This window comes from Lithobates pipiens, unplaced genomic scaffold, assembly GCF_037356315.1.
Source record: "Lithobates pipiens isolate NorthernLeopardFrog02 unplaced genomic scaffold, aLitPip1_a1.2 Scaffold_16, whole genome shotgun sequence".
NCBI classification, from domain to species: Eukaryota; Metazoa; Chordata; class Amphibia; order Anura; family Ranidae; genus Lithobates; species Lithobates pipiens.
The window spans coordinates 584,418,277-584,444,928 of record NW_027507748.1 but is presented as its reverse complement, the minus strand read 5'-3'; the positions used below and the strand labels follow the sequence as shown (position 1 = coordinate 584,444,928).

Genomic DNA, 26,652 nt, shown 5'->3' with positions numbered 1-26,652 from the left:
TTTTGAAGGCCATAAAATGCCAAGATGGCACAAACCCCCCCCAAATGACCCCATTTTGGAAAGTAGACACCCCTAAATTTAGGGGTACACTAGTGAGACTAGGTAATAAATGGCGGGTGCCCTGAAACTATAAAAAAAATAACTAACCAACCAGCGTCACCTGTAACAGTTATATGGTGATCACTGGTGAAAGGGTTAACTAGGGGGCAATCAGGGGGCTTTATGCGGTAGTATATGGGGGTCCCTGGCGCTATAAAAAGCTGCGGCGAACCTAAATACCTACCTGCCTAACTAGCGTCATCTGTGACACTAATACAGCGATCAGAAAAACTATCGCTTATTAGGCTGGGTTCACACTGGAGCGATGCGGGAACGCCATGAATCCGCGGCGGGTTCCTGCATCGCATGCCTCCCGGCGGCAGTTCACACTGCCCTATGCGAACTGCTGGGAGTGTCAGTGAAATGTTAATTACACCCCCAGATCAGTTCGCATTTCGCAGTGCGATCTGCAAACTCGGATCGCATGGTGTGAACACCCATGCGATCCGATTCTGCTGCGGGCCAAAAAAAGGGTCCCGTGCGAATTTGCGGCGGGTGCGACACGAATTCAGCCATACTATCTGTATGGCTGAACTCGAATCGCACAGAGATCGGATGTGATTTGCACTGCAGTGCGGTGCGAATCACATTCGTTCTCATAAACCGCTGCAATGTGAACCCAGCCTTAGTGACACTGGCGACGGGGGGTGATCACGGGGTTAAACCTTTATTGGGGGGGTTAGGGGGGCACATTAGAACTAAAGGGGGCTAACCCTAACTGCCCTAACAGTTATTACAGTCACAAATGACACCAATGCAAAAAAAAAAAAAAAAAAAAGCAATCGGTGTCACTGTGACTGGGGGGGCAGGGGTAATTGGGGGGTGATCGGGGGGTAAAGGGGGGGTGTAAGTGTGCCTGGCATGTTCTACTGTATGTGTGGTGTGTTGGTGCAACTCACCGAACCTCTCTCCTCGGTGCCGGAACGAAAAATACCGACACGGAGGAGAGAATACATCACTTCCTCTCCTGTGTTTACATTACAGGAGAGGAAGTGATGTCACGGGACATTTTCATTCGTCGGGAGCGATCGCGAGGGGGTGGCCATGAATGAATGGCCGTCCCCTCGTCCGGGATCGCTCCCGAACGAATACGGACCGCCGCAGGCACCGGGCGGGGGCCCGATCGGGCCCCCGACCGGCGGGCAGGCAAGGACGTACATGTAAGCCCTTATGCCTGCCCGTGCCATTCTGTCCACGTACATCGTCGTGCGGCGGTCGGCAAGTGGTTAAGGAAAAAAACTTACATTTAAATGCCCATCAATGCAGCCTTATCAGAAGATAATCTGCTTTTAAAAAGTGTTATATACACTGAAATATCTTATAGTAAATACCAAAATGACCGCTGGGTTTTTTGAGAGTGAAGATTAGCGTTATGTAACCCAATGCAAGTTTCAGCCATTGATTCTAATAGTACAATTGTAACTTCACAAATAAATACTTTTCATGTTGAGCTGTAATGTATCTTTCGCTTAAAGAAATTGTCCTTGTAACAATATTTCTTCTTCATCACCCATTTTGTTTTTAAGAATGCTAGAACGTGCAAAGTCTTCATGTTTTGGTCAAATATATTTTTTCTCTGCATCTCTCACTTGATGCTGCCCATCCCACACAAAAACATTTAAAATGAGTCACATTGTGAAAGATAATGTTACACCGAGTAAATTGATACCCAACATGTCACACTTCAAAATTGCTCCCACTCGTGGAATGGCATCAAACTTTTACCCATAAAAATCTCCATAGGCGACGGTTAAAAAAAATTCTATAGGTTGCATGTTTTGAGTTACAGTGGAAGGGCTAGAATTATTGCTCTCACTCCAACGATCGCGGTGATGCCTCATATGTGTGGTTTGAACATCGTTATATGTGGGCGCTACTCACATATGCGTTTGCTTCTGCACGTGAGCTCAGCAAAACAGGGCGCGTTTAAAAAAATGTTTTCCTTCTTATTTATTTTACCTCTTATTTTTACACTGTTCTTAAAAAAAAAAAAAAAAAAAAAAAAACAATTGTGTCACACTTATTCCTATAACAGGGAATGTAAACATCCTTTGTAATAGAAAAAAAAGCATGACAGGACCTCTGATATATGATGTCTGGGGTCAATAATAAATAAAATAAAAAATAAATTAAATGTCATTTGAAAAAACTAAATAAAATAAGTCCCATTAAAGCGGTTTTGTACAGAAAATTGCAAGTTCATCTTATTCAAATGGCTTTGGAACATAGATGCAGTTATGACCATTGAAATAAAATAATATGCAGTATTTACCTTTTATTTTTAATGTTTATGCCGACTTCCGGGCTCTCCTCCCGTGGGAGTAGGCGTGTTTATCGGCTTCGCAATGGTCCCTGGGAACTTTTTTAGCTATTTCCCAGGAATCAGTGGGGGACACAGTCATGCCGAAATCTCGTGAGATTTCGGAAGGAGGACGCCGGTCACGTGACGAGGGCATGTCCGAAATTGCCATTTTGAAAGTGGGCAGGCAGCTCTATCTGCCATTACCACTATAGCACATGAGGCAAGAGGAAGGAAAACAAAGAGGACACTCAATGAGCATGTGTGAGATGGAGCGGTGGATGCTGGGAGCTCAGCATCATCGCATCCAGGAAGTAAATGCCTGTGGGCTTCAAACGCCCACAGTGAAAATGGAAACCGCCGGACTACTTTTTTAAAAGTTTTCCTTAGCAATGAAATAGTCACGCCGGGGGTTAAAAAGACGCAGATCATGACTGCAAAGACACCGTAGGAATCGCCCACCAGTGACACAGGTAAAAAAAAAAAAAAACGGCAGCGGAATCCCGCTTTAAGAGCTATGGGCGGAAGTGACAGTTTGACGTCACTTCCATCCTGCAATGATATGGAGACGAGTGGGAGCCATCTTCCTCTCACTCGTCTCCATGCCTAGAACACAGGACCCTATCGTCTCCGCCGCTTCAACGGCTCCGGAAAGCAGTGGAGGGCACTGGAGCGAGGCGGGAGGGGGGCCTCCCTCTCCCAGTGCTGATAAAAGTGATCTTTTATCTGAAAGCGGACCTCCCACTGAAGAAGAGGATACTGGGTTTATGGCTGCTAGCTGCTGCCATAATGATATTCCTCTTCAAAGTAGCGACATTAAACAACATCGGGCGGTCTATAAGTGGTTAATAGTAGCAATTATCCTATTCCAACTCACGACATTTCCAAAACATGTGGAGGTGGTCGGCAGCAGGGTCACCGCATCTAGGGCACTCTGAGCTTTCTCTACAAGATAATTTATGCAGTTTAGGGGGTGTGTGCGAAAGACTATGAATTGTAAAGTGTGTGACAGTCTTTGGGTAGGGGACATGGAAACCATGGGAACCTGTTCTAGCACAGATTGCCATATTTCTCCATCTAGGGTCAAGATAACAGCATACCATCCTCTCCTGCCTGGTAGTTGTGTGTTACCTTGTAGGTGGGTCAATAATGACCCATATATAGATGATATAAGGTCCTTTTTATCAGTTGTATTAGCCAATTGATCTATAAGGGGGTATTGATCTGTCTAAAGGATGTAAGCTTGGCCTGTGCTGAAAGGGGGCGTGTCTGAGTTGGAGAACAAAACGGGAAGAAGGGATACCAAATTCAGTTAGTATTTCCTTAAAAGATTTCAAGTGTTCTTTTCCAATACAATTGGTAAATAAACTGTATGCCTTGGTAGTACCATTCTTCCATTCCCTGCAATTTCCCCAACTCTACAAGTTTATTTTTCTCCCAAATGGGATAACTAGATATGCCATCATATACCATGATTCTCTTCATTTCGGCCAAGACCTTAGCCATAAGAATCAAGGTAGGGAACTGTGAAAATTCCCAGAAACCCCCTGCCTCCAGTTGAACCAATAAAGTATACTTATTGGATCTTGCTAAAAGAGCAGTTTGGATAGAATCATTAGCATTGATACCCCCCCCCCCCCCCCATCTGGAAAAATGTTGCATTTGGACAGCTAAAAGGTAAGTTCTAGCAGAGGGAACAGCCAAACTCCCCTCATCCCTGGGTAGCTGGAGACTGGGTAACCTAATCTTGGGTTGTGTCCCTTTCCATATTAAGATCCTAAAGAGAGAATCAATCTTTTTAAAACATTTCTGTGGTATCCATACTGGAGAGTTGTGTACAATGTATAGCATTTGTGGGGCTCACATCATTTTAACCAGATTCGTACGGCCTACCACAGATAATGGAAGTTTACACCATGACTTACTCTTAAGTTTGAACTTTTCCAATAATGGTTGCAGGTTAAATAGCAAGTAATCCTGTACCTTAAAATGAACTCAAACACCCAAGTATTTGAATGCTGGTACAATCCTTATCTGTTGGGCACATATGGGAAGTACACCTGATTGGTCATCCAGAGGAAGAAGCACAGATTTGTCCCAATTAATCACAAATCCAAAGAGCTGAAGAGTGGACATAAGAGAGGAAAGAGATCTTTTTGCATCTGCCAAAAATAATAAGGCATCATCCACATATAGTGCTAGTTTGTCCTCTACTTGGCCCCTTCTGAAACTGAAGCATCTTGGCGGACTGCCGCAGCCAATGGTTCAATAGCCAGGGCGAACAACAGAGGGGATGTAAAGGCTTTTAATGCGTCACCTATAGACAACTTTATGTTCTGTACTTTTTATTAGCAATGGCGTGTGCAATTTTAGATCTTGACATGCTTCATATTTGTTAACTCAGAGTAACATTATCTTTTACAAAAAATTAGGTAATACATTGTGTTTGTATGCACTAAAATTTCTTTAAGTGTTTTTTGTTTATTTGCATTTGATAAAAAAGCTGCACAAATATTGTGCGACAAACATTTGCAACATTTTTATTCTCCAGGGTCCATCCATTCAGAAAATATATAACATTTGGGGGTTCTAATTTTCTACCTAATAAAATGCTGATTTTAACATGTTTATAAAAAATGTCAAAATTGTCCCAGACGGCAAGCGGTTAATGTACTGACTCTAGGGAGTATTTATGTGTTTGAAAATGGTTTACATGTGTAGTAATTGCCTTTTTTTCCAGGCACACCTCAATGTAATGAAAGCAGGAAAGAGGTCTGCAGAAAAATATTCATGAGTGGACATTGTGCTCTAAAGCCCACATACTGTACCTACTATATATCACAATAGGTTGTCAACGAGTTCTCCAACTAAAAGGTAGTCTTACAAGATAAAGAGCATTATTTGGTGATGTTACTAATGTGCAACTCACTGTCCCGAGTGCTTTCTAGAATGAAAGCAGTACCCGAGGACATGCAAAATAAGCATCTGCTTCATTCATTTGTGGATATGTACTTTCTCTGACTCTCCTGTTGATTCTTAAATATTACTCCACCAGTCATCACAAGGCAGCTCTGACATGAGAAAGCAAGGTCCTCTCCTCTACCAAGATGGTTGCCTTCACACAGAGAGACATTGATCACCGTACAGGAAATACTGGGGAGTAGTACTTTGGTCTCTGCTAGCCTTTTTGTGGCACAACGTTCCCAGTACAGGTCCTTTTTAACATTCTTATCTAGATGAGCATTAAAAGAAACAGCTTAGTACTCTTCATCTTGGCCCATATAGTCATTTACAGACTACAAACCGAAGAAGTGATGTTTGCAAATGTTCTTATTTGTCACAAGTGACCATGGTCATTGAAAACGTCCCAAGATTCCCAAGTCATCTGTTAATTAATTGGCAACACTGATAACTTAATAGGCAAATAAATATCTGATGCATTAGTGACTACCATCATTAATAGTGTAAAGGAACAAGGTAGGTGATTTTTTTGAAACATAAAATCAAATAAATTTGCATTATATACATATTATCCAATTACAGGTCATATCTGCTCACACAAGAACTAAAAAAAAAAGGGAAAAGTTTCTTGATTTTTATGCTCATTTGTTCCTCATGATGCACAATACCACTTCAAGACCACAATACGTTTATATTACGCTGCGGCTTTGAAGTTGTTTACCGTGGTTGTGAAGCTATCAGCCATAACTCCAGGATTAATTTTTTCAGCTAGTAATTCTCTTTCTCATAAAAGCGATCCGAGCAGCCGATTTGCCTCTGGATTGCTTTTAAAAGCAGTGGGAGAGGTCCCCCCCACCCCCACTGCTCACAGGTGTATCTTGGGCTTACAGAGTTGAGGAGAGTAAACAATATTTTATTTTTCTTTATAAAGCAAAGGATCAAGGATTGTTTTTTTTTTTTTTTTTGATCTGATGCTTTCAAAAGATAGAGGAGGGATTGGTCATCCTTTATTTCTATCACAAGGGATGCTTAGATTCCTTGTGATAGGAATAAAAGTGTATTTTTTTTAAAGTACCGCAGTTTGTCATCATCCTTCCAGTGTGCACAATTTTAAAGCGTAACATGGTAGGTATCTTTTTACAGGGTCTAACATCATCTTTTATATTTTACCAAAAACTGGGTTATGTATTTTTTTTTTTTTGCATTACAATTCATTAAAGTGTATTTTCCCCCCAAAAATTGCATTTGAAAAACCACTGCACAAATACCTTGTGACATATAAAATTGCAACGATTGCCATTTTATTCTCTAGGGTATCGTGGGTTCTAAGTAATTTTCTAGCAAAAAATACTGTTTTTTTGTTTTGTTTTTTAAACAAAGTGCCAGAAAGGGCCTGGTCCTTAAGTGGCAGTCGCTAGGTAGAAGTGCATTACGAGCATGAGATTGACTAGTCCCAGTTTTAGTGTTTGGCATAAAACAATCTGACTTACTCTTGGTGTTAACATGTCATTTAGTAACAGCATATTAGTGTAAAAATTACAACACAAGTGAGATGTAGGTAAAACTTTTACTGCTAGCAACTAAAACTGGTCATGTATATACGCAGATAACACATAGGGAACTGAACTTTGTGCAACTAAGCCCAAAGTCGGCAAATAGACTTTGTAATATTTATTTACTATATTTATACAACATCCAAATTCTGAACACAGAGCCTTACAGAGCATATAGACCTACACAGGGGTTCACACAATTGAATGTTCTTATAATATTTGCTTACACTCAACCACCATTTTGGTGACATGCCAGTTACCATATCAGTATATTTTGGTTTAAAGAAACCCTCACAAGCACAGACAGGTAATGTGCCTAGTGGAAATATGTTTGAAATATTCCTTACAAACAAATCTTGATTTTAGTTGAGTAAAATTCAATTTTCATGCATACGGTATATGGAATTCAAAAATATTGGGAGTCACTAATCATTTGTTTCATTAATTGCTCTGTCTCAAATAAAAGAATACAAATTGGAATAACAGAACAACATCTCACAGGAGCTAATTGGATCATGCTTTATTGGAGTTTTTTTGCCTTCCTCTGGATCAACTAAGATTGTTTATATGGAGGTTTTCCCAATTAGTTTTTTTTTCTATTCAGGGGTGTTAAACTGGCAGCTCTCCAAGCTGTTGCGGAACTACAAGTTCCATCATGCCTCTGCCTGTGGGAGTCATGCTTTTAACTGTCAGCTTTGCAATGCCTCATGGGACTTGTAGTTCCGCAACAGCGGGAGAGCCGCCATTTTGACACGTGTGAAAGATGTGTCTTTTTTCGAACCAATGTAACATTGTTTAATAGGAAAACACAAATAACCCACTTCTCGACCCTTGGATGACTGATTCAAATGAACTGATTGCTGTAAGAGGAGTGACAGTTGTCTGAGAATTGTTCTGAGGACGCAGGCCACTCAAATAACAGTGGGGTTTACTGAGGTAGGAGAGGTTTTTAGATCTCAGCTGCAAGTACGCTGGTGAGCAGACAGCCAAGTCCAAAAATAAAAGCAAGAAGACACTTAGCAACCATAAGATGTTTGTATCTCTGTTCAACACTACTCTCCCTCCTCTAGGGACAAGTGATCTGAATGTTCTGGCATAAACCAGGTTGTTGAAGTCACACTGTCAAATTCCTGAATTTTAACTCCTATCCAAAAACCTTCCAGTGGGTCAAAAAATATTCACAAGCAATGATCTGTTTCACAGCTTGTTTTCCAAAACCAAGTCTCTCGTGCAATGAATAAACCCAAAACATTGCCATGATGACTTCTGTTTCTTTGCGGGAAAAATATATCTAGCTACATAATGTCTATATGAAGAATAGCTGAAAGACAAATCTCAGACACCTGTCAAGCTAGGTCAAACCTCAACATTCTTTGATAAATATGGCATCACCTTCTCCAACAACTCTCTGCAGACACTTGCTCAGCTAATTAAATCTAGGTTTTGTGAAGGCCAGCTCTTCATCAGCTAACGCAAGACAAGATTAGTTACAAGTTGTTAATACTTAAAATAAAAAATTCCAGGAAGAGAATAGGAAAACCCAAGACTCATTCACATCAGTAAAAAAAAAAAAAAATCACTATGCAGTCACCATAGACAATAGCATCATCCTAAAATAATCTGATTTTTTTTTAACATTAACGTTGAAGCCCACAGTAGTGCTGGCACATACAATATATTACCAAAAGTATTGGGATATATATATTTATATATATATATACACATACACATACATACATATATACACACGCACGCACGCACGCACGTTAATGGCGTCTTAAGCCCCATACACACTATCAGATTTTCTGCTGATTTTTGTTTCTTCCTTCATATTTACCAAAACCAATAATAGTGGGTCAAACCTTAGGAGTTTCAATTTATATGCAATCAGGCAGGCCCTTGCAATACATGGTTTTGGTAAATCTGAAGACAAAAATCAGCAGAAAATCTTATGGTGTGTATGGGGCTTTAGTCCATAGGGTTCAATATTGAGTTGGCCCACCATTTGCAGCGAAAATAGCTTCAACTCTTCTGGAAAGGCTGTCCACAAGGTTTGGAAGTATGTCTATGGGAATGTTCGGATACCGCCGCCCATGCTTCTCTGGGCTCTCCTGTGCGATTAGGAAGACGGAGAATGGATCCAAAGGCGGCACCAGTTTGCCAGAGAACTGGCCATGGACCATCTCTATGACCCTCAGAGGCCGGTAGCGATGTCATGACATCACTTCCAGCTCTGGCAAATGTAAACAGTTTTTTTTTTGCTGGAAAGCCTGAGATCAATTTTTTTTTCCCCATGGAGAGATTTGGGGACTTTTAGACCCCAGATCTTTCCGTAAAGAGAACCTGTCATGCCCTATTCCTATTACAAGGGATGTTTACATTTCTTGTAATAGAAATAAAAGTAATCAAAAATAAATAAATGTATGGGAAAGTGTAAAAATAAAAACATAGAAATAGAACAAAAAAAAAAACAATTTTTAAAGCGCCCCCATCCCCTCATGCTAGCACGTAGAAGCGCATGCATAAGTAGGTTGAGCACGCATATGTAAACTGAGTTCAAACTATCCATGTGAAGCATCTCTGAGATTGTTAGAACAAGAGCAATATTTCTAGCACTACATCTCTTCTAACTCTGAACTGGTAACCTGTAAAAAAAAAAGCAACCCCTAGGTAGATTTTTAAGTACCGTTTGGCGCCATTCCACAATTGTGCCCAATTTTGAAGCGTGACATGTTTGCTATCTATTTACTAGGCGAAACATCATCTTTTAGATTTTACCAAAAAATTGGGTTATCTATTGGGTTTTCTTGCACTAAATCCATTCATGCATTTTTTCCTGAAAAAAATTATGTTTTAAAAATTGCTGCGCAAATACCGTGTGACATAACAAATTTTAACGACTGCCATTTTATTACCTAGGGCAGGGGTAGGCAACCCTTTGAGCACAGTGTGCCGAAAAATGCGTTCAAAGAAATTGAGCGTGCCAATTTTATAACAAACATTTTTTAACTTAAGACTCAATCACGAAAAAGTTTTTTTTTAATAAAGTAAATGGTGACCAATTAATATCCTGCACTTTCATGCCTTAGACCAGCCCCAATTCCTGCACCTTCACACCTCAGATCACTGTACCACCTGCACATCTGTCCCCTCACTATGCCCCCTGCTCATCTGTCTCACCACTGTTGCCACCTGCACATCTTCCCCACCACTGTACCACCCTACTCTTCTGTCCCACCACTGTAACCCCCCTGCTCATCTGCCCCAACAATGTACCCCCTTTCTCATATGCCCCACCACTGTATCTCCCTGCACATCTGCTCCACCACTGTACCCCCATGATATTCTGTCTCACCGCTGAAACACCTTCTCACCTGTCCTAACACTGAATCCATCTGCACCATCACTGTTCCCCCTGCTCTTCTGCCCCACCACTGTACCTCCTTTCTCCTTTTTTCCACCACTGTACCCCCTTGCACATCTGCTCCAACTCTGTGCCCCCTTGCTCTTATGCCCCACCTCTGTACACCCCTGCTCTTATGCCCCACTAATGCACCTCTTTCCCATCTGCCCAAACACTGAACCACCCCACTTATCTTTTCCACCACTGTAACCGCCTTCACATCTGGCACAACACTGAACCCCCCCCCCCCCCCCCGCTCATCTGTCCCACCACTGTAACCCCCTGTTCATCTTTTCTATCACTGTACTGTGCTCCTCTGTCTCATTGCTGAACCCCCTTCTCATTTATCCCACCACTGTACCTTGTGTACTTCTATCCAACCACTGTACCCCCTGAACATCTGCCCTACCACTGTACCCCGTTCTTCTGTCCCACCGCTGAACCCCTTTCTCATGGCTCCCTACCACTGTAACCCCCTTTCTCATTTGCCCCACCACTGTACCCCCTGCACATCTGTCAAACCTCTGTATTCCCGATCTTCTGCTCCACCTCTGTACCCCCCTGCTTTTCTGCCCCACCACTGTAACCCCCTGCTCATCTGTACCACCACTGTAACACCCTTGCTCTTCTGTCCCACCATTGAACCCCCTTCTTATCTCTTCCACCACTGTACCCCCTGCACATCTGCTCCAGCATCGTACCCTCCTGCTCCTCTGTCCCACAGCCAAACCCCCTTGTTTATCTGCCCCACTGCTGTACCCTCTTCTCATCTATGATATGAGCGATATGCAGAGTGGTGCAAGGAAGCAGAGATGAGACATCTACCTGTCCTGTCAAACTCATCTACCTCTTGCATCCAGCTCACGTGCTTGTATGTGATTTCACATACAAGCATCTGGAATGGATGTGCAATGATGAACTCAGGTCAAGGGCATTTTCTGAAAGCAGTGGGTCTGTATGCAAGATTGAGCCCCAACAGCTGAGAAAAAGCGCGGTACCGAGCGCCGCAGCAAAATTGGGTGTGATTTTCATTGCACTGAATAATGCCTGTGGCTTAAAGGGACACAGAGTGCAGGGGTTCAGGTGTAAGTGACGCAGAGTTCAGAGGTTGGGAGTAGGTGATGTAGAGGTTGGTAGTGGTAGATGATGCAGTGCTGAGGGGTCAGTAGTAAGCGAAACACATATACATAAAAATGTTTTTTCCCCTTTTTTCAACAATGTTCCCAGAAGCGCAATAGTAATTCCACAAATGGTCACCTGATTGCGGTTCTCAATAACAGTGAAATTCCTTCTTTCTGAGATTGGTAGTGGCAACCAAGAGGGTCTTCTTACTCCAGATGGTAGGCGAAGCTAGCAGGCCTGTGATTGGCTTTGGCAGTGGCCAATCACAGTCCTCCTCCTCCTGGAAACTGGGACTGCCCCCGAGCAGAACTGCACCCAATCACCCATCACAAGAGCGACGGCCGCAGCTACAACAAAGTTAGATTACCATTGTTTACAATGTGTGGGGCCACAGTGTGGAATTGTGAGATAGGAGTGCATTAGCGTCTCTGTCTCACTGACACTTCTCTGCCCTGCTACATGTAGGCTAGAAATCGCAGAATTGGCGTGGGCTGGAAGTGGTTAAGTTAGTGAAGAAAAAAAATATTCTTTACACTGGCTTGAAGAAGTTAAAGATTTGGGTTTATCATGCTTTTTTTCTGTGCTCTCCATAACTTTTCCCTTTTGAGATCTTCTATAATGGCTTACAAAGAAAAAAAATAAAAGACGTCATTTTTAAGTGGGCATTTGGGAGCGTAAATGTGAAAGAACAGATTTGTAAAGCAATATTGGCAGCGATTTTGTAGTCTCTACAGTCTGTGACCATCTCCTGAAGCATGCTCCCCTGTCTCCAACAATTCCAGTACTATGTTCTTAGTCTATTTCCCATCTCTTGCAACATTTTTGCAGTCTCTGACCATCTCATGTTAAATGTCTGTAGTCTGACTGCTTTCTGTAGCGGTACCTGACTAAATATTATGTATAGCCCTTTGATGAGGTTAGGGGTTAAACGTTAGGCCCCCTATGACAAGTTGGCCATAATTGCTTTAAGCTATCTGATTAAAGACACAAAAAAAAAACAAATGCCTAGATTTCATCATTACACAGAGCTAGACTGCTCTCTTCTCTCAGCCATCCAATCATTGTGGTGAGCACTCGGGAGCATTTTATTGCTACACTCAGCCACTGTGAGCCCTTCTGCACATTTATTGACAGGGAACATTAGTTATGTGATGCGAGAATGGTCTGATGCTCTTTCCACCCAATATTTTCCCTATTATTTCCAACCCATCACTGTAATGTTCATTCAGCGCTCAATTTTTGTGAGCATGTTGTAAACACTCTATTTGCTAAAATAGGATTACCAGGAGAGCTTCACCTAGGAGGTGAGCGGAGGTCGTAGCGCTGAAGTGTAACTACACCTTGGTACTGGTTCTGTGCAGAGAAGTTTTATTTTCAGTGTTCATTTTTTTAAACTGGATAGAAAGTTGCTTTAAATTCTGACTTGTGCATTTGACATTCTTTTTATACTGTATGAAAGAGGAACTCAAGAATTGAGTTTTCACACAAATACACATGACCCCAGGTATTTTGTGCAGTTTGGTACTTAGTCCTATATGCTTAAAACATGTGTAACCATAACCACATTAACAGCATTGGGCATCATGTACACATAGCCTTCTTTGACCACGGGAAACTCAAAATTGCAACTGCGATTTTGCCACAGTTTGCAGTCGCCGGTCAAATTGTTCCTATTCTGAATGCGATTCTTCCACGTTCAGGAGAGGGCAGTTGAACCTCTCCTAAGCGCAGCAGCTCCTTTATGATCCTAAGAGCCTACATGTACATTGACACATAGGCTTTTATGGAGATACGTTTAGGAGCATTTTGCAAAAAATAAAAAAATAAAAAAATAAAAAAAACGCCATAAGCTCCTAAACTTATGGAGCTCCTAAACTCAAGTTTAGGAGCCGTATTGTACATGAAGTATTACAAATGTGCCACACAGCCGTACCGCACATGATGTGGATAAGATCCATAGGAAAAAAAGGGATTTTCCAAGTCAGGTTATTATTGCATCAGGGTTACCATGGAAAGAAAAGCTATTCTGAATCATGTTCTTGCATCAGGATCACCGCAATGCACAGATGAGGTAAGCATGCAAAATAATTATTAATTAATTATTATTTTTTTGGGCTATAGTTGGGCTTTAATGTGTACCTGCACCCAGTTAAGCACATTAAAGATTTTACATATTCTTAAAACAAGAAAAAGAGCTTTAAACCAAGCCATCACTGCCTTTTCTAACTGCATGAATTGTAAAGTAAGTCATCCTTAAAGATCAGAGCAGACTAAAGGCTTTTTCATTTGGTTTCTACCAACTTATTAGAAGGCTGGCAAGCTGCATAGAGTCTGCTCTCCATTTAAGGGCCTATTCACATTTTCAGGTTTTCCCTCCCTAATGTGCATGGTAATGGAGACATATCAAAACATATTTAACATGCATCGCAATGTGCACTGACATGCTTCTTGTGTATTGTATTGTTTTTAAGTGGTTCCTTTTATTTCAATGGAAAACACATTAAACAAAAATGAATAGTTATGAATAAGGCCCTAAAAGGTGGTGATATTTCAGTTCCTCTGTTGTTAAATTCGAAGATGATTTTATTCACAATGCCTATAGCTATGGTGAATGATGGCTTGTTTTAAACTGCTTTTAATTCTTTTCAGAATATGTTATTATAGGTATTGCACCTCTCACATATTATTCACTTAACCTAAACAACCTCTGAATGGGGATCAAATGGGTCTGTGGATGCCATTAATTTGGGTGTCAATTACAATACACGAAGGTAAATCTTTGATGAGGGGTCTGCAGGTGTAATGATTGCACACATAGAAGAATATCTAATTTGAAGCATTCTGACCATTAAAAGCGCAAGACATCAGTTCATTGTTTGAGTTAAAAGAAAGTTATTTGATTCCCACAAATATATAGAATTACACTTAAATGGAATATAAATGCAAGGATTTGCACAATGGTTTGACAGACAGTACTTTGGGTCCTGTTGTAGAAAATGGACTGATTTGCTACACCATACCTGTGGATTCATTATGTAGCGCTTGAAAAATTTACAAAAGTAGTAAAATGGTAAAATATGGTTATTTAAATATACTCACTAGCCTTCACAACCCTAAAACAATAACCGTATAAGCAATATTGTGTACTTATGGCAGTATACAATTAACAAAACCTAACATTGAAAAATGCCCCTTTATAGAATCACAATCTGGTATTTTTTTATATACAGTATATATACTTGTATTGTTGTGTTATATTTCCTTTGAGTAAAGCAAGAATATACTGTATATTAGGCCACATAGTCTGACAAATTTCCAGTTGCTTCTGTGAGACAGTCTACATTGCGATTGTAGCGGTGACACTTTGGACAAAGTGTCATTCATGTACAAATTTAGTTTTTGCCTCAGAACAGTAAAAGGGTTCTGAGGGTTAATTGTGTAGGTTTAACTTTGACATCAGTTTGGCTGGGCTGTGTTAGAGTTCTGCCTGGTCATGTGTACAGTGAGGTGCACATGACAGGCTCAGAACCAGGCCTGGTTGGGCGGTTTAGTTATCAGCTTCCCCGGAGCCAATCAGTGGGTGTGCAGGGCCCAGCTGAGGAGTCTGGGGAAGGGTACTTAAGGTGTTGAAGTCACGTGTTCCGGGTTCGTTCGTGAGGCCCTAGCGGTCTGTTCCTGATTCTGGACAAGGGTAACATGCTTCGGTTGGTTAACCCCAATAGACCCGCTTGGTCTGGGGTAGGGATCCGTCTGTTCCTGAGTCTCAGAATCAGCTGGTCCGAGACACAGTAACTGAGGGAGGATTCAAGGCATCCGGGTGGCTTGGAGGGACACCGCAGCTCGTGTAAGTGACCGGGGGAGGACTCTTCGGAGGAGGGTCAACAAGCTGGCATCCTGAGAAGTGCCTGGTTACTGAGTTGTGAAGGACACTGACAAATTCACGCTTTTTCCAGTACTGTCAAGGAGACAGAGAATGTTCCAGGTACTGAGGAAAAAGGTTCCTGTTCACTTTCAGTTACAACTTGTTGAAGGTCAGAGATTTCACAAGTTCTGATTGCCATAATCTCTGGCTAGAGATTTGTTCAGCCTTGAAGTGCCCAGCTGCGAGTGGCTACTCTCTGGGTGGTACTAGAGACTTTGTGATATTTGCAGTTCAATGTGCCTGAGTTCTTTCACCCTTGCCCTCTGTTCCCATACGAGACTGTGTTGGCTGGACATTACCCCTGCAAATAAAAACCTTTTAAAAGGACTTTATTGGTGTCAGCGTCCAAGGTTGTTGGGTACTAACTCTGGGAACCTCTAGAAGTGGAAGAACAAGCCAAGCGGAGGTAACCGGTAGGCCCAAAAAGTTAAGGCCGCCCTGCCAAGGGTTATGGCCGCTACACGATTAATGATGCAACAAGGAGAAAGGTCATGCATCTGTACGGTGAACAGACATATAAACACGTTTTAGCCCTTGTACACATGGTCGGAGATTCCGACGGAATGTGTCCGATCGGACCGTATTGTCGGATAATCCAACTGTGTGTGGTCTCCATCGGACTGTTCCCGTCGGAATATCCGACGGACCAAGTTTTCCAACTTGTCTATAAAATTTTCCGACAACATGCTCCGATCGGACATACTCCGATCATGTGTAGCCTACTCAAACGGACAAAGTGCCACGCATGCTCAGATCAAATTCCTAGACCAAAGCTATTGGCTACTAGCCTGAACATAGTCCCGTTGTAACGAAATAACGTCATCGCGTTATGGACAATCGAATTTCCCGACAACTTTGTCCGACCGTGTGTATGCAACAGTTTCGGACAAAATCCAACGGATTTGGTTGTCAGAATGTCCGACCGCGTGTACAAGGGCTTCGAGTTAACTGGAAGCAGGCACATTTCTGCTAATTAAGAGAATAATGATAAACAAAGCTATGGGCAGGCTGATCGGATGCCTGGATACTTCCAGGGGTTGCTTCAGTCACTCGTTTGCCGTTCTAAAACTTTTTTGGAAATCCCTGAATGACCACCATTTAGTTGACTGCTGGAAATTGTTCCATGCTACAGTGAAAAATTATAGGTACTATTTGCACAAAATGTGTACATCCGAATAGACTGTTGATGGATCAGTCCCTCCTGGAGTCTCTTTCCGCTGCATCCACTGGCTCTCTTACAATCTCCGATCACGCTCCGGTCTCATTTCCCTGCACGGCCCTGGAGTTAGCGCTTGAACGAGAATATCTTAGACGATGTAGTGGCACAAAAGCAGATTTCCAATACTATTTCCCTATACTTTGTGGAGAACTCGACAGACGATGTGAGTGCAAGCTCCCTATGGGATGGACACAAGGCGGTGGTTCGAGGGGAGCTCATCTCCCAGGAATCTCGACTGAAGAAGGCCAAGGAGGGAGAGATGCAATCGCTTCTGTCGAATATACGCTCAACAGAACTCTTACATAAGCTTTGCATTACCCCAGAGTTGACGGAGGATATTTGGTCTCTCCGTCAGGAACTAACTAGCTTACTTGACATATGAATTCGGACCCGCTTATGCCATGTCTCTCACAAATTGCATGAATTTGGCAAGAAGTGCAGAAGATTGCTAGCTAGAGCTCTTTGACAACAGTGTGCCTCTGGTCACGTCCATAAGCTGCGTACCGTGACGGGACACCCGGTAGTACACTCATCTAAAAATAGAGGATGCCTTTCGAGACTTTTATACCAGGCTCTACCACCTCCCTGGCTCCACAGAGAGCCAGAAGATTGAGCAAATAATGCAATACCTAGAAGACTGAGCTTCTCCAACTCCCCACTCAAATCAGAAATCAGTTGGATGCCCCATCTCCCTAACAGAACTTGCAGCGGCCAGCCCCGGAAGATTTTACCCCCTTCCTGACCACAGCAGTTTTGAATGTGATTCAGCACTGCGTCACTTTAGCTGACAATTGCGCGGTCATACGACGTTGTAACCAAAAAAATAAATAAATAAATGACAACCTTTTTTTACCCACAAATAGAGCTTTGTTTTGGTGGTATTTGATTGCCTCTGTTTTTTATTTTTTGCGCTATAAACAAAAAAAAAAAGCGTACATTTTGGGGAAAAAAAGCAATATTTTTAAAAAATATATACAAATGTTTTTTTTCCCTGCTTAGGTTGATATGTACTGTATTCTTCTACATATTTTTGGTAAAAGAAAAATCATTATAAGCATATATTGATTGGTTTGCGCAAACGTTATAGCGTCTACAAAATAGAGGATAGTTTTTTTGGCATTTTTATAATTCTTTTTTTTTTATTAGTAATGGCGGCGATCTGCGATTTTTTTTTTGTGACTGCGACATTATGGCAGACACATTGGACACTTTTGATTTTGGGACCATTGTCATTTATACAGCGATCAGTGCTATAAAAATGTACTGAATACTGTGTAAATTACACTGGCAGGAAAGGGGTTAAACACTAGGGGGCGATAAAGGTGTTGTGTCCTAGGGAGTGATGGGCTACCTAGGACATGACAGCAATCACTGCTCCTGATGATAGGGAGCAGTAGATCTCTGCCTTGTCACTAGGCATAATGAGGAAATGCCTTGTTTACATAGGCATCTCCATGTTCTACCTCTCCACACCGCGATTACGGGCCGCCGGCAAACATCAAGTTCCCGGACCTGCACCCATGGCGTACGCGCACGATAGGCAGGAAATTTAAAAAGGGACGTACCTGTAGGCCAATTTGCCTGCCTGTGGCATTCTGCCGACCTAGATCTGTGTGCGGCGGTCGGCAATCGGTTAAAGACCTCCAGAAAGGGAAGAAAGAATCCTGGGCCAGACGGCTTTGCCAATGATTACTATTGTAAGTTTCACTCACTCTTATCTAGGCAGATGTGTGCCTATTTTAACGCATTGTCATCAGGTCCAGCTGCATCTAAGGAGGCCTTGTTAGCCCACATTACGGTCATTCCTAAATGGGGAAAAGACCATACTGCCCCCAGTAATTATAGGCCGATCTCGCTTCTCAACACGGACATTAAAATATTGGTATGGATTTTGGCTAACCGTCGCAAACCCATTTTACTGACTATAATACACCCAGATCAAACAGGGTTTATTGCTGGAGGAGAAGTGCGAGACAATTCTAACCGAGCGATCCAACTGATTCACTGGGTTAAACTGCAGACTGAGCAGCCGCCCTGCCTCCTGCTTTCCACTGATGCCGAAAAGAGGTTTGACAGGGTAGATTGGACTTGCCTTCAGATGGTCTTGACCAAGCTGGGCTTGGGCTTCAATATGCTTTCCTGGATATACTCACTTTATAGCTCCCCGGCAGCTAGGGTTAAGGTAAATGGCGTCCTTTCAGATCTATTCCCTATACGTAATGGGACGAGACAGGGGTGCCCCCTGTCCCCTCTCAAATTTGCTCTCACCCTTGAATGCTTCCTTAATAAATTACGCCTTAACCCAGACATTATGAGATTCACGATGGGCCCAAACTGAACATAAATTGTCAGCATATGTGGATGTCGTCTTTTTTTACGTGCGTCTGACCACTTGATTTCCCTTCCTAATATTATGGTGGAATTACGGGTATTTAATTCACTTTCAATCTTTAAGATCAACTATAAGTAGTCCGAAATGTTACCTTTGATTATGCCCCTGACTGTACAAAGACAACTGCAAGACTTTTCCCTTCACCTGGTGCCACACTGCCCTAAAATATTTAGGTGTCCAACTCCCAGCTTACTGCAACCAGCTATACACATATAATTATGCCCCACTGCTCTCTACCATTAAAGTGGACTTACAGAGTTGGGATTGCACAACCTTTTCTTGGATGGGCCGAGGCAGTGTTTTGAAAATGAATGTGCTTCCCTGTGTCCTTATCTACTCGCAAATGGTGCCTTTTTACCCAGGTCTTTCTTCTCGACCCTCAACAGCCTGTTCATAAAATATATGTGGAACGGGAAGAGGCCCCATTTAGACTTTCGCACTCTGCAGTGACCCAAAAAAGGCAGGTAGTATGGGCGTTCCTGATCTCCGTAAATACTATGAGGCTATTGCCCTTCAGAGGATTTTGGCTTGGTACCATAATGTATCCACAAAATTATGGGTCCCCCTCAAAAAAACTTTGGCAGGCCACAATCTCTCCCATGCTCCCTGGACCCCAGGGAAGGCAGAGGTCCATCCGACCTCACCTTCCCCACCACTATCCATGCATTAAAAAGATGGGATATTCTCAATGGTCAAGAATGGATTGCCCTTCAATTCTCTCCTCTCACTCCCCTTGGGAGCTTCCCCTGATCCGTTAGAGGGGAACACACTGCCTTTTTCCGATCCTGGACAGCTGGCGGGGAGATGCGCTGTGGCAGATTCGTACAGGATCATGACTTATTGCCTCTGGCTACGTTGAGAGCACAATATGGTAGTTTTCTGATGGATGACTGGCACTACAGGCAGATTCAACATTTTCTTCGAGGTCTGCCCAAAGCCGTGCGATCTCCCACCTAATCGACTCTGTTCAAAAAATTATGCATGTCATCCTTGGTCATTCCCCATTCCATTTCAGTGCTGTATGGGACATTGCAGTCACTGGAAAACAGGGTGAAGCCTGCTTATAGCAGGGAGTGGGAGAGAGGCCTGCAGCATGCATTTACTGAGGCCCAAATTGACCACCTTTACCGCCTAACACACTCCAGTTCCGTGGACATGAAAATGCAGGAGAGTAGCTATAAGATTCTTACCCGCTGGTATAGAGTCCCTACGAAACTGGCTCAAATCTATCCAACCGGATCACATGGCTGCTGGAGGGGTTGTGGACAATGGGGAACATTCCTACATATTTGGTGGGAGTGCCCCAGATGGCAGCCCTACCGGCAGGACATCAAACCCCAGGTCAAAGACATTCTAGAAACTTATTTATTTACCGGACTCCCTATTGGAGTTCCTCCTTCATGTCCTATCCATTCCTTTTGGCCACTATCGCAAATCCATGCTGCCTCATGTTTTAAATGCAGCAAGGAGGTTGATTTTGATTTTCTGGAAGAAACGTTAGATCCCTAGCCAAGCAGATTGGATCAGCCTAGTAAATGACATTCTTTAGGTGGTTGTGAAACTTCATGTAGGTGTAAAGGTTTAGCAACTAGAACATGGTTATGATGTTCTGTATGTCTTAGCACCCCTTATTTGACTAAACTCTATACTGCACTGACTGTTGCCCGATTTAACTTGACTATCGTTTAGAATGATTTCATGTTTCTGATGTTCTCTTTGTTGAGACGAAAAATATGAAAAAATAAAGATTACTTAAAAAAAAAAAAAAAAAAAAAAAAAAGAAATGATGTGCTGTCATAAGCAAGTAAATAGATTCCAGTGTTTTACGGTTTGTTTAGAAGATGAAAGCCAGTATCTGACCACCACAGACAATGACCAAGCTTTCCTTTTCTCTGATTTTTTAGAACAGCGATGGCAGAAAAAGTATTCCATCAAGTCTGCCCTTTTTTTGGATCTTTTAAAGACCCTTTTTAGATCTAGGTTAACCCCAAACTTGCTTAAATTCACTTAATGTTGAGTATTGACTGATTCATCATTACCGCAGCTGGAAGTTTTTTTCCCTGCTAGTTTGAGGTTATGCCTCCATATTTTTGATCTTAGCTCCATATTCAAAATAACGTAAAATAGTTAAAGCATAAGTTTACCTAAAACAAAAACAAGATCTATGATTGAAGGCAAGGCGGGTGATTGATAGGTCAGTCTACTCAGTTCATAGATCAAGTTTCAGTCAGAAAAGCTGTAGTAGGACTTCTGTAGATGAAGCACCTGGACAGAAAGCGGGGGCATTGTCAGGCACCAGAGTAGGAAGATTTTGGCAAAAGGAGGGGACACAGCAGCATAAGGGACAATACTTACCTTCATTGAGATGCATCCCCTTGTGCTGCTGTGTCCCCTCCTTTTGACGAAATCTTCCTACTCTGGTGCCCAACAATGCCTCCCGCTTTCTGTCCAGGTGCTTCATCTACAGAAGTCTTACTACAGCTTTTCTGACTGAAACGTGATCTATGAACGGAGGAGGCTGACCTATCAATCACCCGCTTTGCCTTCATTCATAGATCTTGTTTTAGTAATATGGGCTATAGCAACATTTTAAATTAATGGAGCAGCTGGGCGAAAAGGATGAGCATAGTCAGGCACACCTGGTGAGTACCTGTCACAATACCTATTAACTCAGGCCACACCGGAAAATGACAGCGGTGGGAGTTGGGGTATTGGAGGAAGAGGATTTTTGCAAATGGAAGACACAGCAACATGGGACACATCTCATTGAAGCCTAAAATTAGGCCCAGTGTAGATGCCACAAAAAAATAGGAGACAAACCCAGGTTTACGCCTCATACCAACATAAAGCAAAAAAGGAAAATATGTAGGAAGTGAAGTCAGAACTCCTGACCTGCATACCTGTTTTGGGTTAGTAAATCAAAGGCAAAAGGATCAGCAAGCTAGTCTGGCAATTAGTACTGCAGAAGGAAAAGTAACCACTAGCAGTAAAAAAATAAAAATAAATTCTCTTTAGGGGTATACAGCACATGAATCTACCCACATAGATGTTAAACCCATACTGCCTTTTTCTGTTTTAACAGCTTTTATTACAAATTTTACGATCTATACAATTAGGTACAAGGTATCAAAAAGGTACATAGCAATGTACATCATAAAAATACTTGGCTATTGGACAGAAGCAATTTTTGGAGCATTAAATATGTAATGCATCAGTTCCATAATAGGCGAGTAACACTAGGATATTACTCAAAATGTTTTTAACTTCTATGCCCTGGATATTGAAGAGCCAAGGGGTTTGATCTATAAAGCAAATAGGATAGATGGAAACAGTCCTGCCTCTTACCTCTGCCAATAGGAAAGAAGGGGAACCTAAAGTATAGTAGACAAAATGCCCTAGGAACAATCTAAAGTGCCTTTATACACCTTAACCACTTCCCGACCAGCTGCCGCAGTTGTACTGCAGCAGGTTGGCTCCCCCTGGGCAAAACTACATTACCTTACGTCACTTTGCCTTTTGACAACTAGGGGGTGCACGCCTGCCCACATCTCGCCGACAATGTGAGTGCACGGTGGGTGCGATGACTGCTGGTGCTTGTGACAGAGTGAGACACAGAGTAAACACACAGATCCCGGTTCGCTCAGGGGAGAGGAGATAGATTGCGTGTTCATACTATGTATGAGCACCGATCGCTGTCTCCTCCTAATCAGTTCCACTCCCCCCAAAGTTAGAACACACCTAGTTAGAACAATTAGCCCCTTGGTCGCCCCCTAGTGTTAACCCCTTCCCTGCCAGTGACATTTATAAAGTAATCAGTGCATTTTTTATAGCACTGATCGCTGTATAATTGTCACTGGTCCCAAAAATGTGTCAAAAGTGCCTCATGTGTACGCAGCAATATTGCAGTAAAAAAAAAAAAAAAACTAAAAAAAAAACGCTGATCACCGCCATTACTATCAAAAACATTATTATTATTATTAATAATAATAAAAATGCCATAAATCTATCCCCTATTTTGTAGAGGCTATAACTTTTGCACAAACCAATCAATATACGCTTATAGTGATTTTTTTTACCAAAAATATGTTGAAGAATACAGATCAGCCTAAACGGAGGAAAACATATTTTTTTTAAATTGGGATATTTATTATAGTAAAAATTAAAAGATATTGTGTTTTTTTCAAAATTGTCGGTCTTCTTTTGTTTATAGCACAAAAAATAAAAACCGCAGAATTGGTCAAATGCCACCAAAGGAAAGCTTTATTTGTGGGGAAAAAAATCTATTTTGTTTGGGTACAGCGTCGCAGGACTGTGTAATTGTCAGTTAAAGCAACACAGTGCTGTATCGCAAAAAATGGTCTGATCATTGAGTAGCCAAATCTTCCGGGGCTGAAGTAGTTAAAAAATAAGGGGTTAAATTATACTGCATTCCTATTTTAACTTGTTACATGGGCAGTCTTGGTACACAACCACGTTAATCTAGAACCAAAATCTTGAGTTTTATGAACGCCCCAAAATTTTTTTTTAAAGCATAACACACATTGACAATACTTGCTACACATAACTGTTCATATTCACACGTGTTATCTCTTTTCTGTCCCCCTTTAAACAATGCCTTACCTGTCCGCAGCCAAGAGCGCTGCACACAAAAGGGCGGTCGTCCCCCATCACGCTCTCTGTTGAGAAAAATAAATAAAGTTTATATAAAATCTCTATCAAATATGCATAAACTTAAGCTGGCCAAACACTGATCAAAAATCAGTCAGTCCGACATGGAATTGGCGTGTGGTCATCCCTGCTTGACAGAAGTTGATCAACTTCTACTGAAAGGACATGTTGGAAAACTTGATCTGTGGATGCAGCCGTTGATCAGTCAATTCTGGCAGCAGCAGGTGCTCCATCCAACTCATTTGTGGCTTAAAAAAATAAAAAAAAATAACCAGTGTATGGCCAGCTTAAAAAACGACAAAAAACTTATTGAACACCTGATAAGAAAAATACCAAAAACCCACAATTTTTTTTCTTACAGGTGAAAAACTAAAATAACACCACACAAGTCCTATCTAAAACACTGTGCATGCCTCATCACACAAGGGCTACCTGGATTTGATTGCACAAGGCTCAAATGGGTTTGAGCTTTTTCCGGGCAGAGTTCGAGGTCCTTCCAGTTCACCAGCTTTCAATGCCTGCCCAGTCAACCTGAGCTGGGTTAGGCCAGTGCAAGAGTTAAAGCTGGACACTAGTTTCAGAAATCATGAGGCCTTTATACAACTGCATCCAAACGGCACAGGTGCATTTATTTTCCTGTCAATAGTAGCAGATTTCATTTCATGGGTACTAGTTGGACACAACATTATCTGTCATGGTGATAAGTTAGACACTGCTTGAACTGTCACTTCCCTACTGACATTCTTTGAAATGTACAGAATGACTGTACAGACAAGTCTTGGAGTGATGATTCACACATGACCTGAGAATACACAGATTATGTGATGCAGCTGTTTACTATGTAGTAAAGGTCATTAGAAATCATACTGTAGAGCTCTGTATGAATCATTCATTATAACGAATGGCATGGATATACTGTACATTCTGAAAAATGTTTAAAAGCAACAAAACAGTTTAGACTTAAAAAAAAAAAAAAACACAATAAAAAAGGTGAGGAGTTGTTAAAATCCCAATGAACGAGTTAATCGCATTTCATTGCTCCAGGATAGAAGTGAACAAGCAAGTAGTTGGGAAAAAAAAAAAAAAAGACTGATGGATGCATATTTTCTTTAACTACTTGAAGTCCGTGGCAATCGTTTCATTTTTTTTTTTCCACACGTGATAACATATGCATTTTCGTATTTTCTGACAGCAGAGGCCTTGAAGAGAAAAATGGCTGCATTTAAATGCAACATTGTCTTCAGACGACTTAAAAGCTTGTACAGGTTACACTGGACCCTCTTTGCCTATGACAATTTCTTCCACAGACAAAGACCAAGACCTCTTGACCCATCTACAACTCCTGCCTCCGGGGTCAGTAGGCACTTCTGGCTCCCAAATGAGCTTTCAACTATCTCTTTGTCTGACCCTTCTATAGGAAAAGAGAAATTGCACAAACTAGAAACATCCAGGTAATCAGCCTACCTTTGCATGCCCCCCCCCCCCCCCCCCACATTGGGGGATTGAAACCACCACAGAAATCACTCAGGTTTTGATAACCATACCCCCAATTTGGGGACTATGGCAACATCTCTCCGAGGACTGATGCCCTTGAAATTTCTTTTGGACAAATTTTAATCGGGGTATTTTCCAGGGCACTGTGTCATGAACCTCAACCCTCTTAGGAACTGCCCCGCCATACTTTGATATGCCTATGAACCAGGTGCATCACAGAGTTCCCTTACTGTTGACATGTCATTCTTTGGGAGGACACAGTATGTCACATCCCGGGTTCCTTCCTCCAGACCTGAGCGGAACTTTTAAGCCTTTGGTCCCTGTTGGACCTTGTTCCTCCAATCCCCATTCTGTATCCCATCCTATCTCTCTTTTTTTTTTTTTTCTTCTTCTGTATCCCATCCTATCTGAATTCCTTTCTGTTGGAAATTTTGCTAGTTTCCATTTGTTATTTCCCATGCCACGTACACACAAGCAAATTGTCCGGCTTACTAATCCGGCTGACTTTCTACCCAACGGACTTGGCCACACACGGACACACAGAAAGTCCAGTGTTTGCTAGCGCGATGACGTACAGCACGTACGACGGGACTAGAAAAAGGAAGTTCAATAGCCAGTAGCCAATAGCTTCCTTTTCGTACTTGCTTCTGAGCATGCGTCATTCTTAGTCCGCCGGACTAGCACACTGACGAACGTATTGTCCGCTGAAACCCAATACTTTCTAAGTCCGCCGGACTTTATGCTGGAAAAGTCCACTGAAGCCCCCACACGATCGAATTGTCCGGTGAAATGCGTTTCGGCGGACTAAGTACGCCGGACAATTTGATCGTGTGTACGCGGCATTACTGGCCAGCTATAGTGCTTTCCAAGTATATACCCATTGCAATCAGACTCCTTATACCTGCCCCCCCTTTTTTTCTACACTTTCCATCCCTCTTCCTAGTTCAGAAAGGGGGCAAAAACCTTCCAGAGCTGAAGTGGTTAAACAAGTCCAACAATGGAACCAAGTGTCAGGTGGTTTTTCAAGAGGGCCGGGATGTTTGGGGAACACCACAGAAGCCCATTTACTTTCCACATATTTTATCCTGTTTACTATGCTGCAATTACATAATTTAAAGTGGTGTTCCACACACAAAAAATAAAATAAAAAATGTGATTGCAAATGTTTTTTTTTTTAACTCACCTCTAAATGCCTGTTGCTAGGGGGTCCCTCGTAGTGTGCCTCCTTCATTGCTTGGGCTCTTGACGTCACTTCCCCTTGGCGCAGGAAGGGCTCAGCTCCACCCCCTCCCTCCTGTCAGTCATCTGGTATCATGACAGGTCCATGATGACTGCGTGGCCAATCATGGCGTGCGATGGCGCTCGCGCATGCGCAGTGGGTTCATCGCTGGACCCTGGGACAGGTAAGTGTCCGATTATTAAAAGCCAGCAGCTGCAGTATTTGTAGCTGCTGACTTTTAATTTTTATTTTTTTAAGGGAAACTCCTCTAAGTACAGACAAGCTTTCCAGATGTCCATCA

At 42.2% G+C, this 26,652-nt stretch overlaps 1 protein-coding gene across 3 annotated transcripts in view; it reads right to left on the bottom strand.

The window, feature by feature from the left end:
- The window catches only part of LOC143983769 (cyclic AMP-dependent transcription factor ATF-7-like), a 192,079-nt gene that overhangs the window by 73,429 nt on the left and 91,998 nt on the right, over positions 1–26,652 (bottom strand). For all 3 annotated transcript variants that reach the window (XR_013274677.1, XM_077483824.1, XM_077483825.1), the window contains exon 3: positions 23,591–23,646. Coding sequence is in view for 2 of the 3 variants with exons in the window: in XM_077483824.1 (XP_077339950.1) it covers positions 23,591–23,638 (48 nt within the window). In the remaining variant the exon portion in view is untranslated. The remainder of the gene's footprint in view (positions 1–23,590; positions 23,647–26,652) is intronic.